This window comes from Rhodofomes roseus (assembly GCF_022264815.1).
Source record: "Rhodofomes roseus strain CIRM-BRFM 1785 chromosome Unknown C8Q71scaffold_5, whole genome shotgun sequence".
Lineage (NCBI taxonomy): Eukaryota > Fungi > Basidiomycota > Agaricomycetes > Polyporales > Fomitopsidaceae > Rhodofomes > Rhodofomes roseus.
The window spans coordinates 1354594-1374626 of NW_025952961.1; the positions used below are offsets into that span (position 1 = coordinate 1354594).

General features: G+C 57.5%; 7 protein-coding genes across 7 annotated transcripts; 2 read left to right on the forward strand and 5 right to left on the reverse strand.

Moving 5' to 3' along the window:
• Positions 1-144: 144 nt before the first annotated feature.
• C8Q71DRAFT_479541 (terpenoid synthase) lies at positions 145-2386 on the reverse strand. Its single transcript, XM_047918820.1, has 3 exons — positions 1845-2386; positions 966-1254; positions 145-915 (listed from the first exon to the last, which is right to left on the reverse strand). The coding sequence occupies exons 1-3, from the start codon at positions 2141-2143 to the stop codon at positions 577-579; spliced, it is 927 nt and encodes a 308-aa protein (XP_047781805.1). The 5' UTR covers positions 2144-2386; the 3' UTR covers positions 145-576.
• On the reverse strand, positions 2087-2987 carry C8Q71DRAFT_479358 (uncharacterized protein). The gene has a single exon (XM_047918819.1). The coding sequence runs from the start codon at positions 2824-2826 to the stop codon at positions 2227-2229; it is 600 nt and encodes a 199-aa protein (XP_047781806.1). The 5' UTR covers positions 2827-2987; the 3' UTR covers positions 2087-2226.
• Positions 2915-6509, reverse strand: C8Q71DRAFT_479583 (alkaline-phosphatase-like protein). Its single transcript, XM_047918821.1, has 3 exons — positions 6372-6509; positions 5761-6312; positions 2915-5707 (listed from the first exon to the last, which is right to left on the reverse strand). Exons 2-3 carry the CDS (start codon positions 6217-6219, stop codon positions 3149-3151), a joined length of 3018 nt encoding a protein of 1005 aa, XP_047781807.1. The 5' UTR covers positions 6220-6312; positions 6372-6509; the 3' UTR covers positions 2915-3148.
• Positions 6405-10784, forward strand: C8Q71DRAFT_746053 (uncharacterized protein). Its single transcript, XM_047923048.1, has 15 exons — positions 6405-6425; positions 6514-6953; positions 7022-7051; positions 7105-7109; positions 8202-8311; positions 8368-8439; positions 8503-8944; positions 9004-9203; positions 9252-9386; positions 9443-9482; positions 9539-9548; positions 9600-9762; positions 9814-9923; positions 9977-10335; positions 10392-10784. The coding sequence occupies exons 2-15, from the start codon at positions 6864-6866 to the stop codon at positions 10720-10722; spliced, it is 2097 nt and encodes a 698-aa protein (XP_047781808.1). The 5' UTR covers positions 6405-6425; positions 6514-6863; the 3' UTR covers positions 10723-10784.
• Positions 10785-11204: 420 nt separating this feature from the next.
• C8Q71DRAFT_479644 (GMC oxidoreductase) lies at positions 11205-14096 on the reverse strand. The gene is made up of 15 exons (XM_047918822.1): positions 13813-14096; positions 13684-13762; positions 13545-13628; positions 13427-13492; positions 13333-13373; positions 13228-13285; positions 12955-13173; positions 12830-12900; positions 12457-12779; positions 12227-12399; positions 12016-12172; positions 11875-11960; positions 11668-11821; positions 11546-11605; positions 11205-11492 (listed from the first exon to the last, which is right to left on the reverse strand). The coding sequence occupies exons 1-15, from the start codon at positions 13928-13930 to the stop codon at positions 11298-11300; spliced, it is 1884 nt and encodes a 627-aa protein (XP_047781809.1). The 5' UTR covers positions 13931-14096; the 3' UTR covers positions 11205-11297.
• A 2464-nt stretch (positions 14097-16560) lies between these two features.
• Positions 16561-17988, forward strand: C8Q71DRAFT_855446 (uncharacterized protein; the record flags this gene model as incomplete). Its single annotated transcript, XM_047927177.1, has 2 exons — positions 16561-16655; positions 16710-17988. The coding sequence occupies 2 exons, from the start codon at positions 16561-16563 to the stop codon at positions 17986-17988; spliced, it is 1374 nt and encodes a 457-aa protein (XP_047781810.1).
• A 515-nt stretch (positions 17989-18503) lies between these two features.
• C8Q71DRAFT_746079 (mitochondrial carrier domain-containing protein) lies at positions 18504-19936 on the reverse strand. The gene is made up of 4 exons (XM_047923049.1): positions 19597-19936; positions 19487-19544; positions 18680-19439; positions 18504-18624 (listed from the first exon to the last, which is right to left on the reverse strand). Exons 1-4 carry the CDS (start codon positions 19825-19827, stop codon positions 18603-18605), a joined length of 1071 nt encoding a protein of 356 aa, XP_047781811.1. The 5' UTR covers positions 19828-19936; the 3' UTR covers positions 18504-18602.
• Positions 19937-20033: the final 97 nt, after the last annotated feature.

Here is a 20033-nt window from a genome sequence, read left to right on the forward strand (position 1 = left end):
GCACACGGACGAGAAGATACGCGCCGTCATCCGCACAGAGCTGTCCGACTGCACTGTCATCGCCGTGGCGCATCGCATCGGTGCGTTCCCGGCGGAGCGAGTGTCCGCGATGTGAAATAGCTGATGCCAAGGTATCCTCCTATGCAGCCACGATCGTCGACTTCGACGTGATCCTCGTCATGGACGACGGCGAGCTGGTCGAACATGGTACTCCTGAGGACCTCCTCGCGCGCCCAGACAGCCGCTTTGCACGGCTCGCCGCCAGCCAGGGCATCGTCCGCAAGCAGCTCCAATGATCAGGATCCTATTCCTCGTCCGGTCCAGTCAAGTGCCGCGGAGGATGCTACGTACACACGATACCGTCTATCATTAATGCGAAACGCGGGGGTTAATCAAGAATTAAGGGGCGGGCGGCGGAACGAAGGTGCCCGTAGCCGAGTCTGGTGGTATGTGGGTAGTAAGTAGCGCTGTAAGTCTACACGAGTCCGTGCGCGTGTCAGAGCATGAGAGCGATGATGAGCGTGAACCATGGTACATATAGTACAACAAGCCAACTCCCGCCGCCGAGCTGGCCGGTCACCGCGACGGGAGGAAGACCCAGCCGAGGTCCCGCACGTCGTCCCCTGCGTCGCCGAAGAACCGGTCCGTCTCGTAGAGCCAGTGTGTGAGGCCGACGATGCAGTCGCGCATGCCCTGGACGTAGCGGCGCACGTCCGCGGCGACGCACGGCCCGAACGAGGGCAGCTGCGCGAGCAGGAGCCGTTCGTTCTCGAGGAAGGCGCCGACGGTCTTCTTGACGAGCGCGCCGGCGGCGTGCACGGCGCTCTGCAGGGTCAGGCGGCGCTCGGCCATGAGCACGAGGACGAGGTTGTGCTTGTCGTTCGTCGCCTGCTTGCTCGCGACGGAGGCGATGTCCTGCGGCGCATGAGCAAACGGGCATTATTACACGGGGAACAGAGACGTACTATGGACCACGCCATAACATCATATGCGTTCCTCCGCAGTTGTCTGAGGATGGGGTCTTCGTACACCTCGTCGGGGACGTGTAGTCCGACGGCATACTCGATCATGTCCAGAAGGATCTTGGCGCACGAGGATTCCTGGCGGAGGGGGATATACGACTCCAAGTCAGGGACCACGGCGCGTTCGTTGTCCGTCTGGACGAGTACCCGGGCGCCACGGAAGGCCTGGAGGTGCCGCCGGAATCGTGGCTGCCATGACTTCTGCCGATCCCGGGGGAGCTTTGCGCAGACTCTGCGGAATGGCAGCATCAGTATGGTGTGAGCACGCCAAGGTCAGAACTTAAGGGGCACCCCGCGGCCAGACGATCGACGAGCACCTCCCACAACATGGTCCGAATGCTGGAAGATTCGCTCCTCCATACAACTGCAACGCAGACTCCCACTGCCATCCCCTCTCGGATTCTACAGCGTTGGCATACACTCGTGCTCGAACGTGCCCGCGACAGAGTACGATTGTCGTGGATCATCGACACCAGCAAACTGACGAGGTGCCATTTTAGCTGGGAATCCGTCTGGTAGCAATGCTCCTATCATAAAGGAGCACTCCTCCCGTGATTCAGTCTCCTACCCAACCGCTGAGGGAGGTAGGGGGCCCCGTGTCGATGGTCAGTACAATGCGAATCAAATGTAGGTGGCGGGATTGTGGCTGAAGTGTGGTGGGCGAGATTGACCATTGCAGAAGCTATCGACATGGGACCCCCTGCCTCGGCTGAGCGGATGGGGAGGAGACTGCCCATGATTGCGGGTTTCGATGGGCAACGCGATATTGCACAAACAGGTGGCCGGAACTGTTGAACTTGAACGAGAGATCGGAGCACGTACTGGTCGATGAATCTCTCGTCTCCTGCCGCATTTGGCTTGTCCAGCCAATGCACCACGACTATCAGGACTTGTGCGATGAACTGCAGCTGCGCGACATCGCATGTCGGATAGCAGAGCGAGGCGAGGAGGCCGGGCTGCAGACCGGCGACCGCTTGGCGTTCTTCGTGGTCCAGATACGGGCACTGCGCGGCCCACTTCTTGGAAGCGATCGTGACCGGGCGACAATGTCGGTTCGTCCTGAGCTCGAAGGACGCGCAGAAGGAAACGAGGTGTGGAAGCTGTAGGTTGGACGAAGGCATGGACAGGAGCGGCCTGAGGATTGGTGGACGCGGTCTGCGCGATGCCGCGGCTGGCTATTGTTCGGGGCACTGTGACAGTTGGATCAGGAAGAGGGGTCAGTATTATAAGGATTAGAGTGTGGTAACAAAAGGAGAGGCAGGCCTCGCGCTGCCTTCGTGGCCCGATCCATAATTACGTCCGCCTTCGTATTGTCTTCGGAAATGCCCTTCCCTGATGCGGTGCACGTCCAAGGGTCCATCCACGCGACCTGCCTAATCCGGCCAATTCTGTTGATGGCATTCTCAGGCTGGCATCGCGGAGTTGGCCACCCTAGCGGCCCGTAGAGAACAATCGTGTAGTTCGGGAGCACATTAATGCTACTGACTACGCGTACGTATTCCCTCCCGTCGCTGGCACTCAATCGCATTGGCGCAATTTTTGTCTCAACGGATGCATGCATGCTTACGGACGACACTGTAAAGTTACGAGAATAGATCCAGGGATGGCAAAAGCTCGTCGTATTAGCCACCGGTGGTTTCACAAGTCCACGTCCTCTTATGGTGTACGGCTGAGGCTCTGAATAGGTTTCTGCAACTGATGTTTGCCTATTGCGGTAGCCTGCCACACGTACACCTGCTGGTAAGCGACGCTGCCATCTGCATGGTACCCGGCCGAAGTAATGGCGACGGCGCGGAGTCCTCATAGCGAACACGTACCATGTTCAGCCTCTGCGACAAGTATTTCCCCTTGGTGTTGGTCGTTGTGACCAGGCTGTCACTTGTGCAGAGCAAGGACAGTTGGTGCACGCGAGGCAGCGAGCTCAGGGATCTGTGAGTTATGTCAGTCGGTTAGGCTGGAGGACCACTGACCCGAGTTGCTCTAGGAGAACAATCGTGTAGATTGTGGATGAAGCGTCCCCCGTTGCTGTTTAGCCGCTTGACACACGCTCATCAGCCACCGGTGGCTGACCATCCGACTTCTATTCCTCCCCAACAAGGGATGTGCATCACATCGCATAAGGATGATTATTTCTTACTTTCAGGACGTTGTGCGTTGTCCGAGGATTGTTGCTGTCCCATTCCCCCAAACAACTTCGCCGCCTGGGCAGTGATCCTCCCCACTCCGACCCCAACACCCAGCAGAACCGCGACGTCCACCGCGATCATCGTGACAGCCGCGTTCATGAACCTAGGCGCAAAGACCTTCCACACCATCAGATGCCTGCGAAGCCACGCCGAGCTCGCCGCGCTGCCCAGCAGGAGCAACGAATGGTACAGCATCATGCCCAGCGCCGCGCGCACCGCGCCTCCGGTCACGAACACGTCGGCGGCAGGGTGTGGCAGCGGCTCGACGTTCCAGAGCGCCACGAGCGGGACCGCGAGCGCGAGCAGGAACTGCGGGCCGAGCGTGTTCAGCACGACCGTCACGAGCGACCACCCGAAGTTGAGCGTCGGCGTGAGCACGAACGCGGCCTTCCACTGGATCGACGCGACGGCAGACTGGTGGCCCGTCGCGTAGAAGGTGTGCAGGGAGAGGAGGGCGAGCGGCAGGATCTCTGCGAAGCGAACGGCCGGGGTGGGGCGCCCGTCGGCGTCGAGCGCGGCGGAGGGCGTCTTGGAGGCGAAGGCGGCCTCGAGCGCGCGCACGTCGCGAACGCTGTCTACGACCTCGACGTGCGCCAGAACCGCGATTGCCGCCAGTGCGAGAACAAGTTGCCCAGTCAGCTGCATCACGGTGTACACGATGCCGAGTATCCCGCACCACAGGACGAGGTACGAGGCGCCAAAGGCATTGCCGAAGCCAAGGATGGTGACTTGCGTCTTGGTCTTCGCCTCCCCGCCAGCGCTATCCGCGCCTGCTTGCTTCTTGGCGCTGACAGACAGACAGAGCGGATGGTACCACCACACGAACAGGCCGAACAGAACGGTACTGCCCATCGCGCCCTGCGCCATCAACGTCCGGCCTGTCCGTAGCACCCAGTGCCATTCCGGACCCAGCACTTCCGCAGTGTCAAGCCACTCCGCGATCCAATGCGCTGCGCCTTGGAGGAACACCACGGGGAGGAGCAACGGCAGCACAATCTCCGCGACGCCATTGTCTGACTTTGACACCTGTAGGAACCGCCGGATGATGAAGGGCAGCCCAAGCGCGGTCGGCACTGCGAGCAGTAACACGAGGAGTGGCGGCTCGGGGAGGGAGGACGACGCGAAGAATGTGACGTGGCAGTAGGGGTGCTGTTCCTCCCTGCAGACTGTGCTCGCCGCCATTGCACGCACGCAGAACGCGAAGAGCGCGGAGAAGCCGAGGATCCGGTAGCGCAGGCGCGCGGTGGGCGCGGAGAACCCGGCGAGGACAGAGGGCACGACGGACGAAATGAGCAGGTAGGTGATGATGCGGTCCTCCCAGATCGTGAATGAGTTGGAAGCGAAGGCGAGCGCATGCAGGATAAGCAGAATGTGGGAAGACGACGGCCGAAGGCTGGATGCTTTGGGCCGCGCGGTGGCAATGATGACGAGCGACGACACCAACGGGGCGCCGAACAGGATGCAATGGACGGCGTCGACACCCTTCATGAACGGCCGCAGTGGAATATACGCTATAACACCAAGGGCGGATCCTGCGGCCATCCCGCGCACGCAGAGCCAACGCGTCTTTGCAGCCCAATCCACCCAGTCGTCCTTGAGTTCGCCAAGCTTGGCAAAGAGTGCTACGGAGGCGACTGTACCCGTAACCAGGACCGTCAACCCCAGCCCGATGAGTGTGACATTGAATTGGGCCCAGAGCTCGCGGCACACTGCGAGTGCGAAGCGCGTGTACGCCTCCATGGCGATCCACTGTGTCTCGTCGCCCTGCGTATTTCGCACGGCCGCCCATCGTTCTTGCAAGTCGCCCCACGCGCCGTCGAGCTCGCCCCCGGAGGCGCTAGCGCGGTAGGTGTCGAGGTACTGCTTTACCTGCTTCGTGTTCAGCTCGAGTGCACGCTCAAGCTGTCCGCTGCGACCGAAGAGCTCAGGAATGACGGTCCCAAGGTTGTTGTAGGGGATGGGGATCCCAAGGAGCAGTGCGAGGGAGGGAACGAGGTCGATCTGTTGGACGGATCGGTGAGGAACATTGGCGCCGGGGAAAAGCCGAGTTGGCAGTAGCGACACCGGTGCAGAGTTATGCCCCAGGAGTAGAGGGGTCTTGCTGTAGATCCACAGTGCGGCGGACGTCTCGAGTACACCGTCGCCGCCGTGATCGCCTCGTCTGTCCATCCCGTGGTCTCCCAGGACAACGAGGAGCGTGTCATCCTCCATCTCGCGGACAACGCGTCGGAGCACGTCGTCCATTTGCGTGAGCTTGGCGTGCATCTTTGGGTGGTCAGGCCCTACCCGGTGCCCGACGTGGTCCACGCCAAGGAAGTGTCCGATGATGACGTCCCATTGTGCTGACGCATTGCTCATAAGCGGGAACAGATGCCGAACAACGCCCTCGTCGACGGTGTGGAGGTCCTCGACGTTGAACGACTCGTACGGGAAGCACATCTCCGGCGAGAACACGTCGGTGAAGACGGTCGTCCAGGTGTCATCACCCATGAAGGCTACCTGGGCTTCACGTTATGAGACGTCTGGGACGCGAGTGAGGACACGCGGCGTACCTTCTTGCCTGCATCTTGAAGCTGGCTGATGAGGGTGTCCTCCGCGACCGATGCACTACCAAAGTTCGCGCCCATGTCGATGAATGTGGGGAGCGAGCCTGTCGTGAGACCTTTGATGCGCTGGGAGGTCGTCGTTGGCGGGTCTGCGAATGAATCGAAGAGGAACGAGTGCCCAGGGTGTGCAGTGGTCATATCGCTTGCCACAGTCAGTACATTGTGATGGTACGGGGAGACTGGCTGCGGCGGGTCTGGGCTGACGAAGTCGAACCGTAATGCATCGATGATCAGAACTATAGCTCTCCTGTGCGTTGGCGCGAGCGTGCAGGAACCATCCGCGCAAGTCGTTCTCTCCGAAAGTGCCAGTCGAGTCAAGAGAAATCCGCGGGTGTAGAGATAGAGCCCAGCGAGATGAACGAAGAAAACCCAGGCTAACAGGAAGAGGCCTTTCCGGGTAGACATAGTGCGTTACTGTTAACCAGGTCCGTTCACGCGCGCACTCGGCAGCGTCAGAGGTGAGTGTAGATCGCTGTGACCTATGCGAGCAGGATCTACCTGAGCAATACACCGGTGACAATCAGTTTCGGGCAAGACTCAACTTTGCTGCGACTCACCTATTTTCCCGCTCAGTCTACGCTCGGGCCGTCCACAATGAGCAGCAGTCGCAGCCTATTCAACACAGAAGTCAGGTTGCTAGGCTTCCGTACATTTGTCCCATGAAAGTGGTAATGGCGGTCAATACAAAGCTGGTACTGACCACGTAGCGAGGTGTTAGACGCTGTCTATGACAATTTGGTCCACGTGACCGCGCAGTGAACCCGGCCTCGGCCCAGAAGTTGAATTGCTCACCAAACAGATACAAAATCAAAACAAAGCTGTTGCTGGAGGAGAGGATACATTATGCGATTCTGCTGAGCATAAGACGCTGAACAGGACTGGAACAGGAGCAGGAAACGGCTGCCACTTCTCGGGAGTCACAGATGTTACTGAGGATGTGACAGTGACGCGTCAATATTGTACAGCCTCGGCGATGCGCCGGTGATGACTCGGTCTTCTTGCTCGCTGTTAGCGACAACGGCGACGCTGCGGCGACGACACGCTCCCCGATGCCGAAGGCAGCCTCGACCACTTTCACTCATGTCCACGCCGGCGACTGGCGGTCACCGAACAACCCCCATGCTCTCAAGCGCAACCAGGTACGCATGCCGTACCTCGCTGTGTCACATAGACTGTGAACTCACTCGCACTATGTGTGCCACCGAAGGCGTGCCACCAGTGTCGGAAGCGGAAGCTGGTGAGTGGTTGTTCTCGTTGGCCGTGAAGCTACTGGACTAATATATGCGTTAGAAATGGTGGGTGTCACATTCAATCTCCCAACTGCCCGAGTCTGCAAATAAAGGGATTCGAGTCGGTCTGGGCACCGCCCACCGAGTCGGATCTACACAGAAGATCACGGTTATATGCGGAGAGGCTTCATCGTCCACCTACTCTTAAGTCCGTTCACGCAGGGAAAGATGGGAAAGGCACGTCCGCACTTTCCCTGACCGCAGTCCTGCTTGGGCCTAGCAGCGCGGACGCTCTGTCCACGGAGACGCCAGAGGCACTGCTATGGGTCCCTTACACCGTCCGAACACCACTGACCATCGCAATGGTCCCTATGACCGCTTCGGGCGTCGTCGTGCACACGGCCTCAGTCACACGAACAAGAAGCAGAACTCTGAACGTGGAACTGCCGCATACCGTAACAGCCAGGATTCTCTTTACTACCAGATATCTCGTGATCGCCCCATACAGGCCCCACGTTATGGTTCTGCGAATCACCGTCTTCTATTCATTCCTATGCTGCCTGCGGACATGGTATCGCTACGCGGGCAGACCTTGTGTGGGACAGCTGACCTTGGTCCGGCAGGCTTGCAATCAGGCAAAGTGGCTAGCATCTTAACCAAGGCTGCGATCCCTCGCGTCTTCGGTCCTTGCAGTGACAATGCCCATGTCGCTGACTTCAGAGATGTAGACGGCGAGGCTCGCACCGTATGGAAGAGCTATATTGATAGCTCTTCCGGCAATGCCAGGTTTTGTCTGGACCTAGACGGCTCTCAGCCATCGAGCCCACTGGCGTTGATATTATCGGACAGTTGCACTACGCTGGTTTATGACATCCACGCCCACCACAATTTCGAATTAGATCCCGGAGCCTCCCCGCATATAACCAGTGATCCGCATTTAGCAAGGAAGTTTGTCAGGCCTCGCGGCAGTCTGCGCCTAACTCATAACATTGCGGCTTCGCTGTGTCAAGATATTCTTGACAGATCATGAACCACAATGTTCTCACTGGGTTGGACCGAACCCCGAGTACAATGATCAATCGACTACCTCTACAGATTTCATTTTGTGCCCTTTCGCAAGTAGATTTCGATTCTCATACACTTGCTTCCCGACCACAGTGACGCGAAACGGCCCTGTACAACATGTATCCGCTCGCATGCATATGCGCTCGCGCATGCGCCACCCGGCGCGACGATGCCTGCGGGACCGGACTGCACGTACGACCTCGGTAAGTCATCCGCTCGGTCCACCTGTCAACTCGCCGTATCTACCCCGATGATACAGTCCCCAATCTGTCCGGGCTACTACAACAAGATCCGCCAGAAGGCCGGCTGGAGAAGCTCGAAACCAGGATAGGTGACGTACCCACGTCATCCGATCGCGCCGCGTCTCTGCAACTCACACTTCTCCTACTACCAGCGGAACTCGAGGCGTTGCTTGCTGAGTCGCACGAAGAAGCGGGCCCGTCCAGCTTTCCTGGACCGCTGCACTTCGGCGGACCCCCGCAGCTGGGCGGCCACCCTCAGCTCGGTGTGCCAGGGCCCTCGCATATCCCGATCGACCCTGCCCTCCTGCCAGGGCCTGATCTCGAGGCGCGCACGCTCATTTATCAGGGCCCATTCACATCGACACCGGACAGCGTCATCGACCCGCTCCTGACCGGCGGATACGACATGTCACAACATCTACAAGCGGGCGCGCTGAACAGTTTGGCGGAGGCCGCTGCGCTCTCGGTCAATGACCAGGATATGCAGATCGAGGAGAGCGTTGCGCTGCATGTGCCGAGGCCGCACCCCGTTGAGGAAGTCTTTGCGCTCGGCTGGTCAAAGAATCTGCCGAGTCCTGAGCTATTGAGACATCTGTAAGTGCAACGCGACTTTTCGCTATGGCATCCTGACGCAGAATCACGACCGTCGGCAGAGTGGATGCATACTTCTCATTCAACGCAGATGCGAGTAGGCTCCTTCACCGTCCGACGTTTATGGCCGACCTCTCGCTCCCTCCGACACACCCACGCTTTCCCTCGACCGCGTTACTCCACGCGATATGTGCCATCGGCAGCTTCTACACTGCGGCAGTCGATCCTTCGCCGAATCCAACAAAATCGCCTTTCCCGATGGGTGAGCCCCGCATGGCCTACCACATCGCACGCACTAAATGTTGCCCAGACGACCCATTCGATAGTAGACACTGGATGCATGGGCGAAAACCGTACTCCTTCGCGGAGGTACAAGTACAGCATGCGAACACTGCTATTTTGAGCGCCTCATCGGTCGGAGAAGATATCATACAAGGGCTGCAAGGTCTGCCTGCTACGCGGATCTGCTGTCCGCGCTTCCACTCACCAGTTGTCATGCAGCCGAGATCATTCTTAGCACCTGGTATTGGACATCAGCGAAGTACGTCCTCAGTGATTCCACTTCGTGTTACACATGTTGACGGCGCACGGACGCAGATGGGCAGCGGTACGATTCCACGAAGTAGTATAAAAATGCGGTGCTTGACGCATCACGCAGGCGTACATGTCGATTGCGCGTTCACTGCGTACATGCCTGCCAATGGGCTTGAACGTCGCCGCGCCTTTCCACCCAATCTCAGGCAGCGCCAGACCACCGTCGCTCTTGCCCCCGGCGAATTCCGTCTTAGAAGAAGAGCTGAGGCGGAATACCTTCTGGCTAGGTGCGAACTTGGCATATCATTAAGCTAAGACTGGGATTGACAGTCATACAGCATATGCACTGGAGCGCACCATGGGATCTGGCCACGGATGGGCGCTGATGCTCGATGACCAAGATATATCCCAAATGCTACCCGTCTGTGGCGAAGATTTCGAGGAAATGGTATGCTCATGTCTTCGTTGGCTAGCTCTAATTTTAGCTGATCCGGGCTGCAGAGGTCTGTGGCTACACACGAACGACAGTGGTCCCACGATCATGATGTCCTCATCCGGCACCCACCACGGCAGACGGATCCGTTCGTCCTCTATATCAAGTCGTGCATGCTTCTCTCTCGGGTGAAGAACTTCAACGCCCGTTTCCGCGCGAAATACTACGCCGGCGACCCGTCGACCTTCACAGTCGACCCTAACGGGCAGAGCACGCCATCCCAGGATATCCGGCACACGCCTGCATTCTCCGAGCTCAACCAGCTCATCACCGACTTTCAAAGCTCGATCCCGCCACACTTGAAGCGGCCGGTCAAGAACGGGGTCGTGAACGCACATCTATTCTCGGCGTGTACGATAGCCCATCTGTGCGTCGATTCATGTAGACGTCTGACCGTTGACTCAACGGTATTCGCACGAACAGCGCTGTTATCCTCCTCCACGAGACGCACGCGCACATCGAGTCAAAGACATGCCATTCGTCTTTGAACATTTTGAACGCTGCACGGGGCATTCTGAATCTCATGTACGATGTTTGCGCGACCAGCTATAATCTGTCGCTGCTGGGACAGTTCGTTGTGGTCAGTAGTGCACGTCAATCGAGGCTAGGTTTGCTCACGTCATCTCACATAGGCTGCGTGGTTCATGGCTGGTCGAGTGCTCATCCGCTTCCTACGCGTTGCCGTTCAGTCAAAAGCAGCGCAACAAACGGCAACGCTGATCGCAGAGCTAGATTTCATACGGTAAGATCTTAATGGCCAGTGATGCTTGATGCATATACTCAGCGAGCTCTAGTACTGCTATGTCGCAGATTGGGGAGCGCATACCCATTGCTTGTATGTCACCTTTTCATCTCACCGTGACGACGACCGGCGACTGATGGTCGGTCTGTCGGCAGATCGCTATGCTAAAATGATGCAAGACCTGACCGCCGAATGCTCGGGAGGTGCTACGGCTAGTCCGACTACCGCCACAAGCACACCATCGTCCTCAATGATATCCAACGGTGGCAGCTCGATGGCCCCAGGCATGGGCTCAAATGGCATCCAGATGGGTATGAGCGGCATGTTTTGAGGGGAAGCTTCCGAGTTCCAAATGACCTTGAGTTGATTCCACTGGTATTTATCACCTGTTGTTCTTTCATCTTGTATGTATTATGTGTCGATGCAAAAGCGCAGAACTCTGCGGAACAGTTTTCCTCATATCTTGTCTGTACCCATCTACTCGTGTATACATTACCATATAATGTGACTGCGCCGTGTCTATGGTCCAGCCTTCAATTAGGATTGGCTAGTAGCGGGTCTCGGACTGACACCGTCACTTCCGACAGTTATTGCGACGCGGACACCTTGATAAGCTCGGCTGCCTTTTCGGCCATTGCAACCACGACAGCGCAAGGATGGCCAGAGACTTGCGCAGGGAATGCAGAGGCGTCGACTACTCGTAAACCGGCGATGCCATGAACCCGTAGCTCAGGATCGACGACACTTGTTTGTGGATCTTTTCCCATGCGTGCGGATGCAACCTGTAGCAAATCCTTCAGTATAAGCGCGATTTTGTCGTAGTACGGTGACTCACAGGATGAAAAATTGGGTTCGCATTATCCCTTATCCATTGTTTCAGTGCATCGTCTGACAGCTTCGTCCCGGACGTTCGAGTCAGCAAAGGGGGTTAAGGGAACATCTCTGTGACGCACTGACCTCACTAGGGTCGGTGTTCCCTGGCCAGAAGTAGTCGGTGTCTTCAGTTGTCGTCCAGTCCAGCAAGGAGTTCAGAGGCTCGGCCCGAGCCATGCGACAGAGCAGCCTCGTAGCGCGTACAGCTACATTTATGTCATTCTCGGATTCAAGGTAACTGCGAGTATCCGTCAGCTCATCTTCGAAATGGCCAGCAGTACCTCAACTCACCGTGGGTCAATGACTGGCTTGTCCCATATGCTACGAGATGCTAAGATGATTTGGCCCGTGCTCTCGGGGCGAAGCAGTGATGCAGCCTGAAACATAAGGATGACGATGTATGCGGACCAGAATCGCTAACATAAGACTGACCATGGTGACACCGTAGGATCCTGACGTAGGCACAACCACTCCGTCTTCCATGCCGAACAGCAATGGGAACCAGAAGAGTTCCATATCAGGCGCACTGGGACCTGACGTCGCGTCTCGAACCGTGGTTTTCGTCGACTCCTCCCAATAGCGCGATAGCCTGCACACCGGACAACTTCAGAACAGATCCGGTTCCTTAGACCGTGTCACGTACTTCGGATCGTCCGATCGTACGAAGGCGGCAGTAGATGTCCCTAGTGCAGAGAGAGGTCCACTGCCTGCGAAGAGCCACCTCAGAAAGGCAATGACCCCGTGTAAGGGCTGATTATACCGATCCCATGTAATATCTGCTTTGGTGCGGAACCTTACTGGACCAGTGGTCAAGTGCTGCACTGAAGTGTCAAATCTCATATTTCTCCCAGCATATAATTCATCGCGACATACGTCCTTGAGATTCCTCCCTACGGCGGGCAGATCGCGCACGACCTCAATGTCGAGCTTCCGTAGATCGTCTGAGGACCCAATGCCCGAAACAAGCAGGAGTTGCGGGGTTACGATAGTCCCAGCACATAGGATGACTTCGCCGCGTGCATATGCGCGGTACCGAGGCGAGGTTTTGCTCTTTGAGATCTCGACGCCCACCGCACGCGGATTCGCGTTGGCGCTGTGTGCGAAGAGGATCCTTTCCACAGTCGAATGGACCGCGACAGTCAAGTTAGGTCTCTTCAGAACGTCGGCCGTCAAGTATGCTGTTGCTGAGGAGCTTCCTGCGCTACGGTGAGTTACCGATAGGTTAGGATGCAGAGAAAGTACCAACGTCGGCCACCATCGTCGATGCAACCGACTAGACGAGTGGCGCCTATTGTCCCTCTTGGGGAATTGACGTCGCTGCACGCGGTATTTCAGCGATCTGTCACGACAATCGTAAGAGGGGGGACCCACTGATTGTACGGTATGCCCACTTCCTCACAAGTATTCAGTATCGTATCTAAAATGGGCTTTGATCGCATGGTGTAAGTCGGTATATCAAAGAGAGACAATCTACTCACCGCGAATTCTGTGGTATGGTTCGTCTGCCATGGACCCTTCAATCCATGCTCTTCAACCCTTACTTGTGGGTACAATGTACTCGGAGCGTAGCGCTCTGCCTTATCGAAATATCTGGTGGGCCGACCCGGTGAGAGACGCGCAACCATTCAACGTCAATCAACGCACGGTCGAAGGTCCGCGTAGCTCCATCCAGTCGCTCCGAGCCTCTCCCACTCATCAAAGTCTGATAGATGGGTTAGAGAGCCTTAGAGAGCCTTTTAAGTACCAAACCTTCCGGTGCACAGCGATGATATATCATGGCGTTGATCGTGCTGTGTAGTGTGTGGGCCGCCGCTGAAGGAGTGCATGTACTGATACACCTCACCTAGTACCACCTAATATCTTCCCGCGAGGCCAGTGAACCCTACGGCTGTTCATGCCATTTTGAGGCCTGCAGTTTTCACATTCATTCAATGTCAGCATCGTCTTCGAAACGCACTAACGTTGTCACGTAGTCCCAATCAACCTCGCTCTTGAATAGCTTGGTGTATGCAAGAGGAATGCGTGTGGGGAAGTCTCCCTCATAGCTATTCAGCTGTCAGCGTTCAGTAGTAGCTAATACCAATGGGAGACGACGCGCACCTTTTCCCTGCTTCAATAAGCAGCACAGTGACATTGCGGTCCTCAGAGAGGCGAGATGCAAGCACACAACCAGCAGTACCTATGAGAGCAGTTCGGAATCACAAATCAAAGCCTTGTCTTTACACCTACCTCCGCCTACGATGATGTAGTCATACTCCCGCCACCTATCCTTGTCACTGGCATCGTCGACTGGAGAGGCGAAGGCAGCTGGGTCAGATACTATGGCACTGGAATAAGTGAGTCCCATCGCCTCGTTGTACGACCAGTAGAAGTCTGTAAATCAAACCAACTGGGGGTTCAGAAGCTCTTTACGTGAGCAGACGTTGATATAGGCCGCCAAGTCCGCATCCCGTTCCGAGTCTTGGTGTTTGTAAGACACAGCTTACGACGAAAGCTGAGCGCTGAGCGCTGATCAATGATCCCCGAGGCACAGTCCCCTCCTCCCGCACCCCATTGACCCAAGCCCAAACCCGAGTGGGCGGCTGATAGTCACCTTGAACACTTGGAGTCGTATCAGGTATAAATACCGGTGGTCGCTGTTCTGTTGCAGTTGAAAAGGGAGTGAAACCTTCCTTGCCTGTCCAGGCGCTGTAGTACTTACATCCGCGAAGGCTTGACGAGGATCCCATTCGCGCTCCGTTACCAGCCATGCTGCGGAAGCCGAGGATCTCCATGGTCTGTGCCAACTCCTCCGTGGACCGTGCGTGCAGCGCCTGAAAGCCGCCCGAACATCACTTTGGATGAGCCAAGCAGTAGTCTGTGGTGATACCGTTGATCTCCTTGGTCTCATTCTTGGTCTCATTCGCCACGGTGTTCGGATACGACGCGGCCGGACCGCAGGCGACGCTAAGGGCAATGAAGGCTCAGAGTGACACAAAACAGCGCCCTTAGCCTTTAGGACTCACCCGGAGGTCTTGCCGAAGGCAGGCAGGGTTGATCTTACAAACACTGTGGGTGACTTGTACTGCATTGAGGGGGCAATGATTGAGCGCTGAGCCATTGACTATTACTTAGGTCCGCGGCGACGCCGATCTACATCAACCGGCGTCTCTAGTATGTCGCTCGTGAACGACAGCTCCGCGGCGACTACGACGTTCCTGCCAATGTACTTAGGGTTGCGTCATTTGAGCTGGCTGCTGTATATGCATGGGCAGAAAGTTTCCACACGACGTATGCCTCGGAGTTTGACATCGTTGACTGGAGTCTCGCAGAGCTTGGGCCTCCGTTGGATCGAAGTCAGGACGGTGTAATATTTGAACCTCTGGCGGCGCGAATATTCGAGTGTGAAAGACTCAGAAGCATCAAAGACGATTTCAGTATGGGTCATCATCTTGCGGCGCGTTGTGATAGAGAACGTGAGAGGTGGGCCGCGGCGTCGATGGTACTATGAGGGGTAGATAACAGAACGCAGCAGAGTGCTGGTTGGTTCAATTTATTAACAAGTGCTCCTATGAAGTGCATACTAGAGACTAGCTTACTGACAGGTGAGGCACCGGGGAGGAACGAACGAAGGGGAAGCACCCTCTTATGTACGTGTTCGATCGGCTGCAACGCGCTATGCTCGTGACCAGTGATTCATTTCGAACTCGTTCGCAGTACGTACAAGAGGACGCGTCGCGTTGCGCGCCATCGTGTACACGGATACCCAGTACGGTTTGTAGTCGCAGGCCGTGAAAAGTGTGTCGCAGAGGCGTTCCGCTGGTGCTTCAACTTGCCCGCAACCGTGACGGCTCTTCTGGGACTCGGGCCTCGCCAATCATGTGCGTGCGATCATCCCCACATTAGGCAATGTCACATACTGAACGCCAGCGATGCGCCACTGCGCCACACCCCTTGGTGCTTCTCGATTACGACCTGCAACGACAACCCACGCGAAGCGAATCTGTGACCGGGAGTCGGCTAGTTCTGTCTGAATAATGCTGACTACTGCTTTGTTATGCATGAGTTCCAGACCGACCTAGTGCGACTTTACCTCAGTGACGAGGCCTCAAGCGGTATGGTGCTTGTCCGAGTCATCCTGGCACAATTTCCAAGTGCATTGATGTGCCACTACCTCAAATCCAGCATAAGGTGTAGTATTGTTAGCTGTCTGCTTTTGTGTTTATACGTGAATTGAAAAAGCCCGACAGTTCCAGGTCGATGTTGCAGAGGCGCAGAATTCAACGTCTCCGCTTGTTCATGCCATTCCGTCGACTTTCTTCTCTTCTCGAGACGGTTTCACCTTGAGATAATTTCCCAGCCATTGCACTGGGCTACCCGTTCTGCGCTGCCGGGGCGACTGGACAGAGCAAAGGCGATGCGTCGGGCGCCACGGCCGGACGGAGGCCCCGATGTCCGCGCACCGTGTTGCTAGAGCCCCAAGACGGTATTGATGAAGGACCGCTACTTACTGATGACCGCCCTTGAAGAATCAAGTCTCTTGCAGGCAAGTTTGATTAGTACCGATTCGAGGCTGACTGCTCTGGACCGTGCCCAGCGCGTGTAGAACTTGGTTGTGTGGGATTGTCCACCGTGCGTTGCAGTACAACATAATCGGACGACCTTCGATACCGAGAGCGCGGACAATGGCGCCCAATTCACGGCGAGCCTTGGCGCAGAGGGGGCAGCGTGGACGCTAGGTATAAAACGCTGCAGTTGTCTACGGTTGTTCTTCAGCTCACCTCCTCTCCTTCCTTCTCCTTCCGAGCTCATTCTCCAAGCACAGGTGCTGGCCAGTGAGTAGCTATAATTTGACGTCAACATGGTCTGAATTAACGCATCGCGTCCTAGCCTTGCTTTTAATTTTCATATCCCTTTCTTTACCCAACGATCCGCAGATTACGTTCTTCACCACTACTCCGCTGTAAATTCTTCATACTCGCCCCTCTACTAGTCATCATGCGTCTCTCCGTCGTCCTTCCTCTGGTCATCGCCGCTGCGTCCGCGGTGCCCGCGCTTGCACTTCCGGTTGAGGCCCGTGCTGGAGACCTCATGTACGTATCTCGCCGCTCTCTCTTCACCGAGCTGGGCCTGACATCTCCCGCTAGCTCCGAGAACCCGCCTGCGTCTGCGCATCCCGCTGCTCACCACCACAAGCACCACAAGGGTGGACACGCCGGTGAGGGCAAGCACCACCGCAAGGGGAAGCACTCTGGCAAGGGCAAGCACGCCCATAAGGGGAAGCACGCTCACGGACACAAGGGCAAGCAACACGGCGCTCACCACGCGGGGGAGCACCACGACGCTACTCACCCTCACGGCGCGCACCACGCAGGGCAACACCACGACGGCACTCACCCTCACGCCGTTCACCACGCGGGGGAGCACCACGACGGCACTCACCCTCACGGTGCTCACGGTGCTCACCACGCAGGGGAACACCACGACGCTACTCACTCTCACAGCGCGCACCACGCAGGGGAGCACCACGCCGGCACTCACCCTCACGGTGCCCACGGCGCTCACCACGCAGGGGAACACCATGACGGCACCCACCCTCACGCCGCTCACCACGCGGGGGAGCACCACGACGGTACTCACCCTCACAGCGCTCACTCCCTGACCGGGGAGCACCACGACGACACCCACTCTCATGGCGTGCACTCCCACCTCGCGGCGGCTCCTCCGACTGTCGCCCATGACAAGCCTGCTGTGTCTGCGAAGGCGAATCCTCCCGTGTCTGCGAAGGCGAAGCCTCCCGTGTCTCCAAAGGCAAAGCCCCCTGTGTCTCCGAAGGCGAAACCCGCTTCGAAGGCACAACCCGCTGCGAAGGCAAAACCCGCTGTAAAGGCAAACCCCGCTGTAAAGGCTAAGCCCGCTGTGAAGGCCAAGCCCGCTACGAAGGCCAAGGCCGCGCACCACGCTCGCGCGTACGACGACGAAGAGCTCTTTGCGCGCTCGTTCGACGACGAAGACCTCTTTTCTCGCTCGTTCGACAACGGCCAGCTCTATGACCTGTACGCGCGCGACTTCGAGGGCGCGGATGTCTTCGCCCGGGCCTTCGAGGACGAGACGCTCTTCGCCCGGGAGTCCGACGACGAGCTCCTTGCCCGCGATATTGACGAGGAACTCATCGCCCGGGAGTTCGACGACGAGCTCTTCGCACGCGACTTCGAGGAGCTCTTCGCTCGCGCCTTCGACGAGGACGAGCTCGTGGCGCGCGATCCTCCGCCGCAGGGCAGCGGTGCGCTCAACTTCGGCAAGATCATCAAGGGCGGCGTCGGCTTGTTTGAGCACCTGTTCCGCCGGGAGGACCAGGAGATGCTCGCGCGTGAGCTCGCGTATGAGATCGTTGCACGCGGGATGGACATTGACGAGCTCGATTGAGTGCTTTGTGATGGGCAGTGGTTGTCCTAGTGTACTACACGTGTAAAGTAGTTGACACGGGTTGGGTCAAGAGATGTGATGCTCAACCTTTAACTTGTTGCGAGAGCGATCATACCAGCAGGCCTAAGGGACGTCGACCAACAGTGTCACCCACATGAAGATGCCAATATTAATCTGGGGCGCTGTCTCGCGAGATCTCATCACTTGTCGTTCCTGGGCACATTAATGATCGAGCTTCAGCTGCGTTGCCCCGCAAGACGTCACCATAGGATGTTCCCCGTCAAGCCACATCAGCAACGCACAGCTGCTGCGTTAGTAACCCATAAGGGCCTTACTCCTATTGCGCGACTGACCAGTCTTCTTTGCCCTGAACCTCCACCTTCGCTGCGGCTAGGGGCCGTAACGACGAGCAAGACGCCATGCACGGGCCTCCGCATCGTCTTTTCGCCGCCGGACCACTCAAACGCGCCCTGGTCCTCGACTTACACCAAGCAAATCCCTCACATCGCACCTCATGAGGACCAATATGGGCGCATATAGTCACTCCACAAGACAATACAAGACAGGACTCTCAACATGACCATCCATGGGTCCGTCATCAGTTTGGTGACCTCCTACTTCGTCTTTTCGTTCCACCTAGGATCCAAGACTATTAATGCTCGGCCTCAGGGCTGCCAGGATGGGTACTCACAAATCCAAGAAGAACCTCCAGAGGATCGAGAACATCAGCCCCTGCAGACCGTTCGCCAATATCCTCGTCTTGAGGCCGCGGCCGAACAGACCCTTCAGCCCGTCTGTGGCAATCACAGCGCGCGCACTCTCCATGTAGCCGATGCGGGCGCGGTGCACCTGGCGGTACGTCTTCACGACGCGCAACGAGTTCGAGATCGTGTCGGACACGACCGACGCGCAGAAGCCGATGAACGCCCGGCGGAGGAGCTTCTCCAACAGCGTGTTCGGCGGCGGGAGCACCTCGTCGAGCCAGTTGTACGTGCCGAACCACGGATAGTGTCCGACGAACGTCGCCGCGGCGGTCGCCCACGCGCCGTACCACAGTGCGCCGACGCCGTACCGCCGGATCTTCGCGCGGATGAGCGCGAGGCCGGGCTTGCCCTCCGTCTGGAGCGTCGTCTTGACGGTGTCGACGGGGGTGAGGATCATGCGGAAGAGCGCGGCGGCGAGGCTGGCGAAGACGGTCTTCGCGAGCGCGGGCAGGCGCCGCATGAAGGAGTTGCTCTGCAGGAGCGCGAGGATGCCCGCGTTCGCGGCGGTGTCGCCGAAGCGCGAGACGGGGCCCTGGATGAGCGCAGCGGTGAGCCCCTGGTAGTAGCGCGTCCAGCCGCCGTCGGCGTAGAGGGTGTTGATCGCCGCGGTCATGGTCGTGCCGTAGCGGTACTGGTAGTTCATGACCGTGCGCAGCGGCATGAGTGTGAGCACTTGCAGCAGCATGGCTGGCGGGTGCTGTCAGATAGACCCAGTCGAGGACAGCTCAGCGTACCTGCAGCACCACTCAACCCGCCTCCCAGTGCACTCTTCAGTGCCTTTCCCAGGTCAAACTAGTCGAAAGTTCGCTCAGTAGTCGACCCTAGTCCTGCGGATCGAACACACCTCGACATCATCCGCGTCGATGAACCCCTTGATGAAGAATCCCAACGCGACGCCCACCAATATCGTCAACACCGCATACCAGCTATACGTCCACCAGCTGCTCTTCTTCTCAGGGGAAACGTCGACATCATCCAGCTGTTCCTCGGGGTCCTGCTCGACGATCGCAAGCAGCGGCTGCCGCTCGTCGACAGCGGCTGGTGGGACTTGCGGCTCTGCTGAGGCCTGGGACATGGCTGGAGCTGTAAGAGGGCGATAGCGACCAGCAGGCGGCAGGCCGTGCGGCTCCTGGCCCTGCGAACATGGCGTTATAAATATAAATCCAGGAGCTGGCGAAGCTGCCTATCTTGGGATCCCGAGCTGCCCTTGCCGTCCAGATCTAATCTTATCTGCGGCCGATGGGCGCTTCCGTTTGTACCGGTCCGCCTCGGAAGAAACCA

What these genes read in the sequence shown, in the direction of transcription:
- C8Q71DRAFT_746079 (XM_047923049.1), bottom strand. Translation starts at nt 19,827, where the DNA reads ATGTCCCAGGCCTCAGCAGAGCCGCAAGTCCCACCAGCCGCTGTCGAC. An exon ending in CGGGTTGAGTGGTGCTGCAG is followed by an intron (nt 19,440 to 19,486) that starts GTACGCTGAGCT and finishes AGCACCCGCCAG; the next exon opens with CCATGCTGCTGCAAGTGCTC. An exon ending in TGGAGGTTCTTCTTGGATTT is followed by an intron (nt 18,625 to 18,679) that starts GTGAGTACCCAT and finishes CTTGGATCCTAG; the next exon opens with GTGGAACGAAAAGACGAAGT.
- C8Q71DRAFT_479358 (XM_047918819.1), bottom strand. Translation starts at nt 2,826, where the DNA reads ATGAGGACTCCGCGCCGTCGCCATTACTTCGGCCGGGTACCATGCAGA.
- C8Q71DRAFT_479583 (XM_047918821.1), bottom strand. Translation starts at nt 6,219, where the DNA reads ATGTCTACCCGGAAAGGCCTCTTCCTGTTAGCCTGGGTTTTCTTCGTT. An exon ending in TTCAAGATGCAGGCAAGAAG is followed by an intron (nt 5,708 to 5,760) that starts GTACGCCGCGTG and finishes CGTGAAGCCCAG; the next exon opens with GTAGCCTTCATGGGTGATGA.
- C8Q71DRAFT_479644 (XM_047918822.1), bottom strand. Translation starts at nt 13,930, where the DNA reads ATGGGACTCACTTATTCCAGTGCCATAGTATCTGACCCAGCTGCCTTC. An exon ending in GATTGGGACTACGTGACAAC is followed by an intron (nt 13,493 to 13,544) that starts GTTAGTGCGTTT and finishes TGAAAACTGCAG; the next exon opens with GCCTCAAAATGGCATGAACA. An exon ending in CATCGACGATGGTGGCCGAC is followed by an intron (nt 12,780 to 12,829) that starts GTTGGTACTTTC and finishes ACCGTAGCGCAG; the next exon opens with GAAGCTCCTCAGCAACAGCA.
- C8Q71DRAFT_479541 (XM_047918820.1), bottom strand. Translation starts at nt 2,143, where the DNA reads ATGCCTTCGTCCAACCTACAGCTTCCACACCTCGTTTCCTTCTGCGCG. An exon ending in GACGAGAGATTCATCGACCA is followed by an intron (nt 1,255 to 1,844) that starts GTACGTGCTCCG and finishes GCCATTCCGCAG; the next exon opens with AGTCTGCGCAAAGCTCCCCC. An exon ending in ATGTTATGGCGTGGTCCATA is followed by an intron (nt 916 to 965) that starts GTACGTCTCTGT and finishes CATGCGCCGCAG; the next exon opens with GACATCGCCTCCGTCGCGAG.
- C8Q71DRAFT_746053 (XM_047923048.1), top strand. Translation starts at nt 6,864, where the DNA reads ATGCCGAAGGCAGCCTCGACCACTTTCACTCATGTCCACGCCGGCGAC. An exon ending in GCGGAATACCTTCTGGCTAG is followed by an intron (nt 9,763 to 9,813) that starts GTGCGAACTTGG and finishes ACAGTCATACAG; the next exon opens with CATATGCACTGGAGCGCACC. An exon ending in GCGAAGATTTCGAGGAAATG is followed by an intron (nt 9,924 to 9,976) that starts GTATGCTCATGT and finishes TCCGGGCTGCAG; the next exon opens with AGGTCTGTGGCTACACACGA.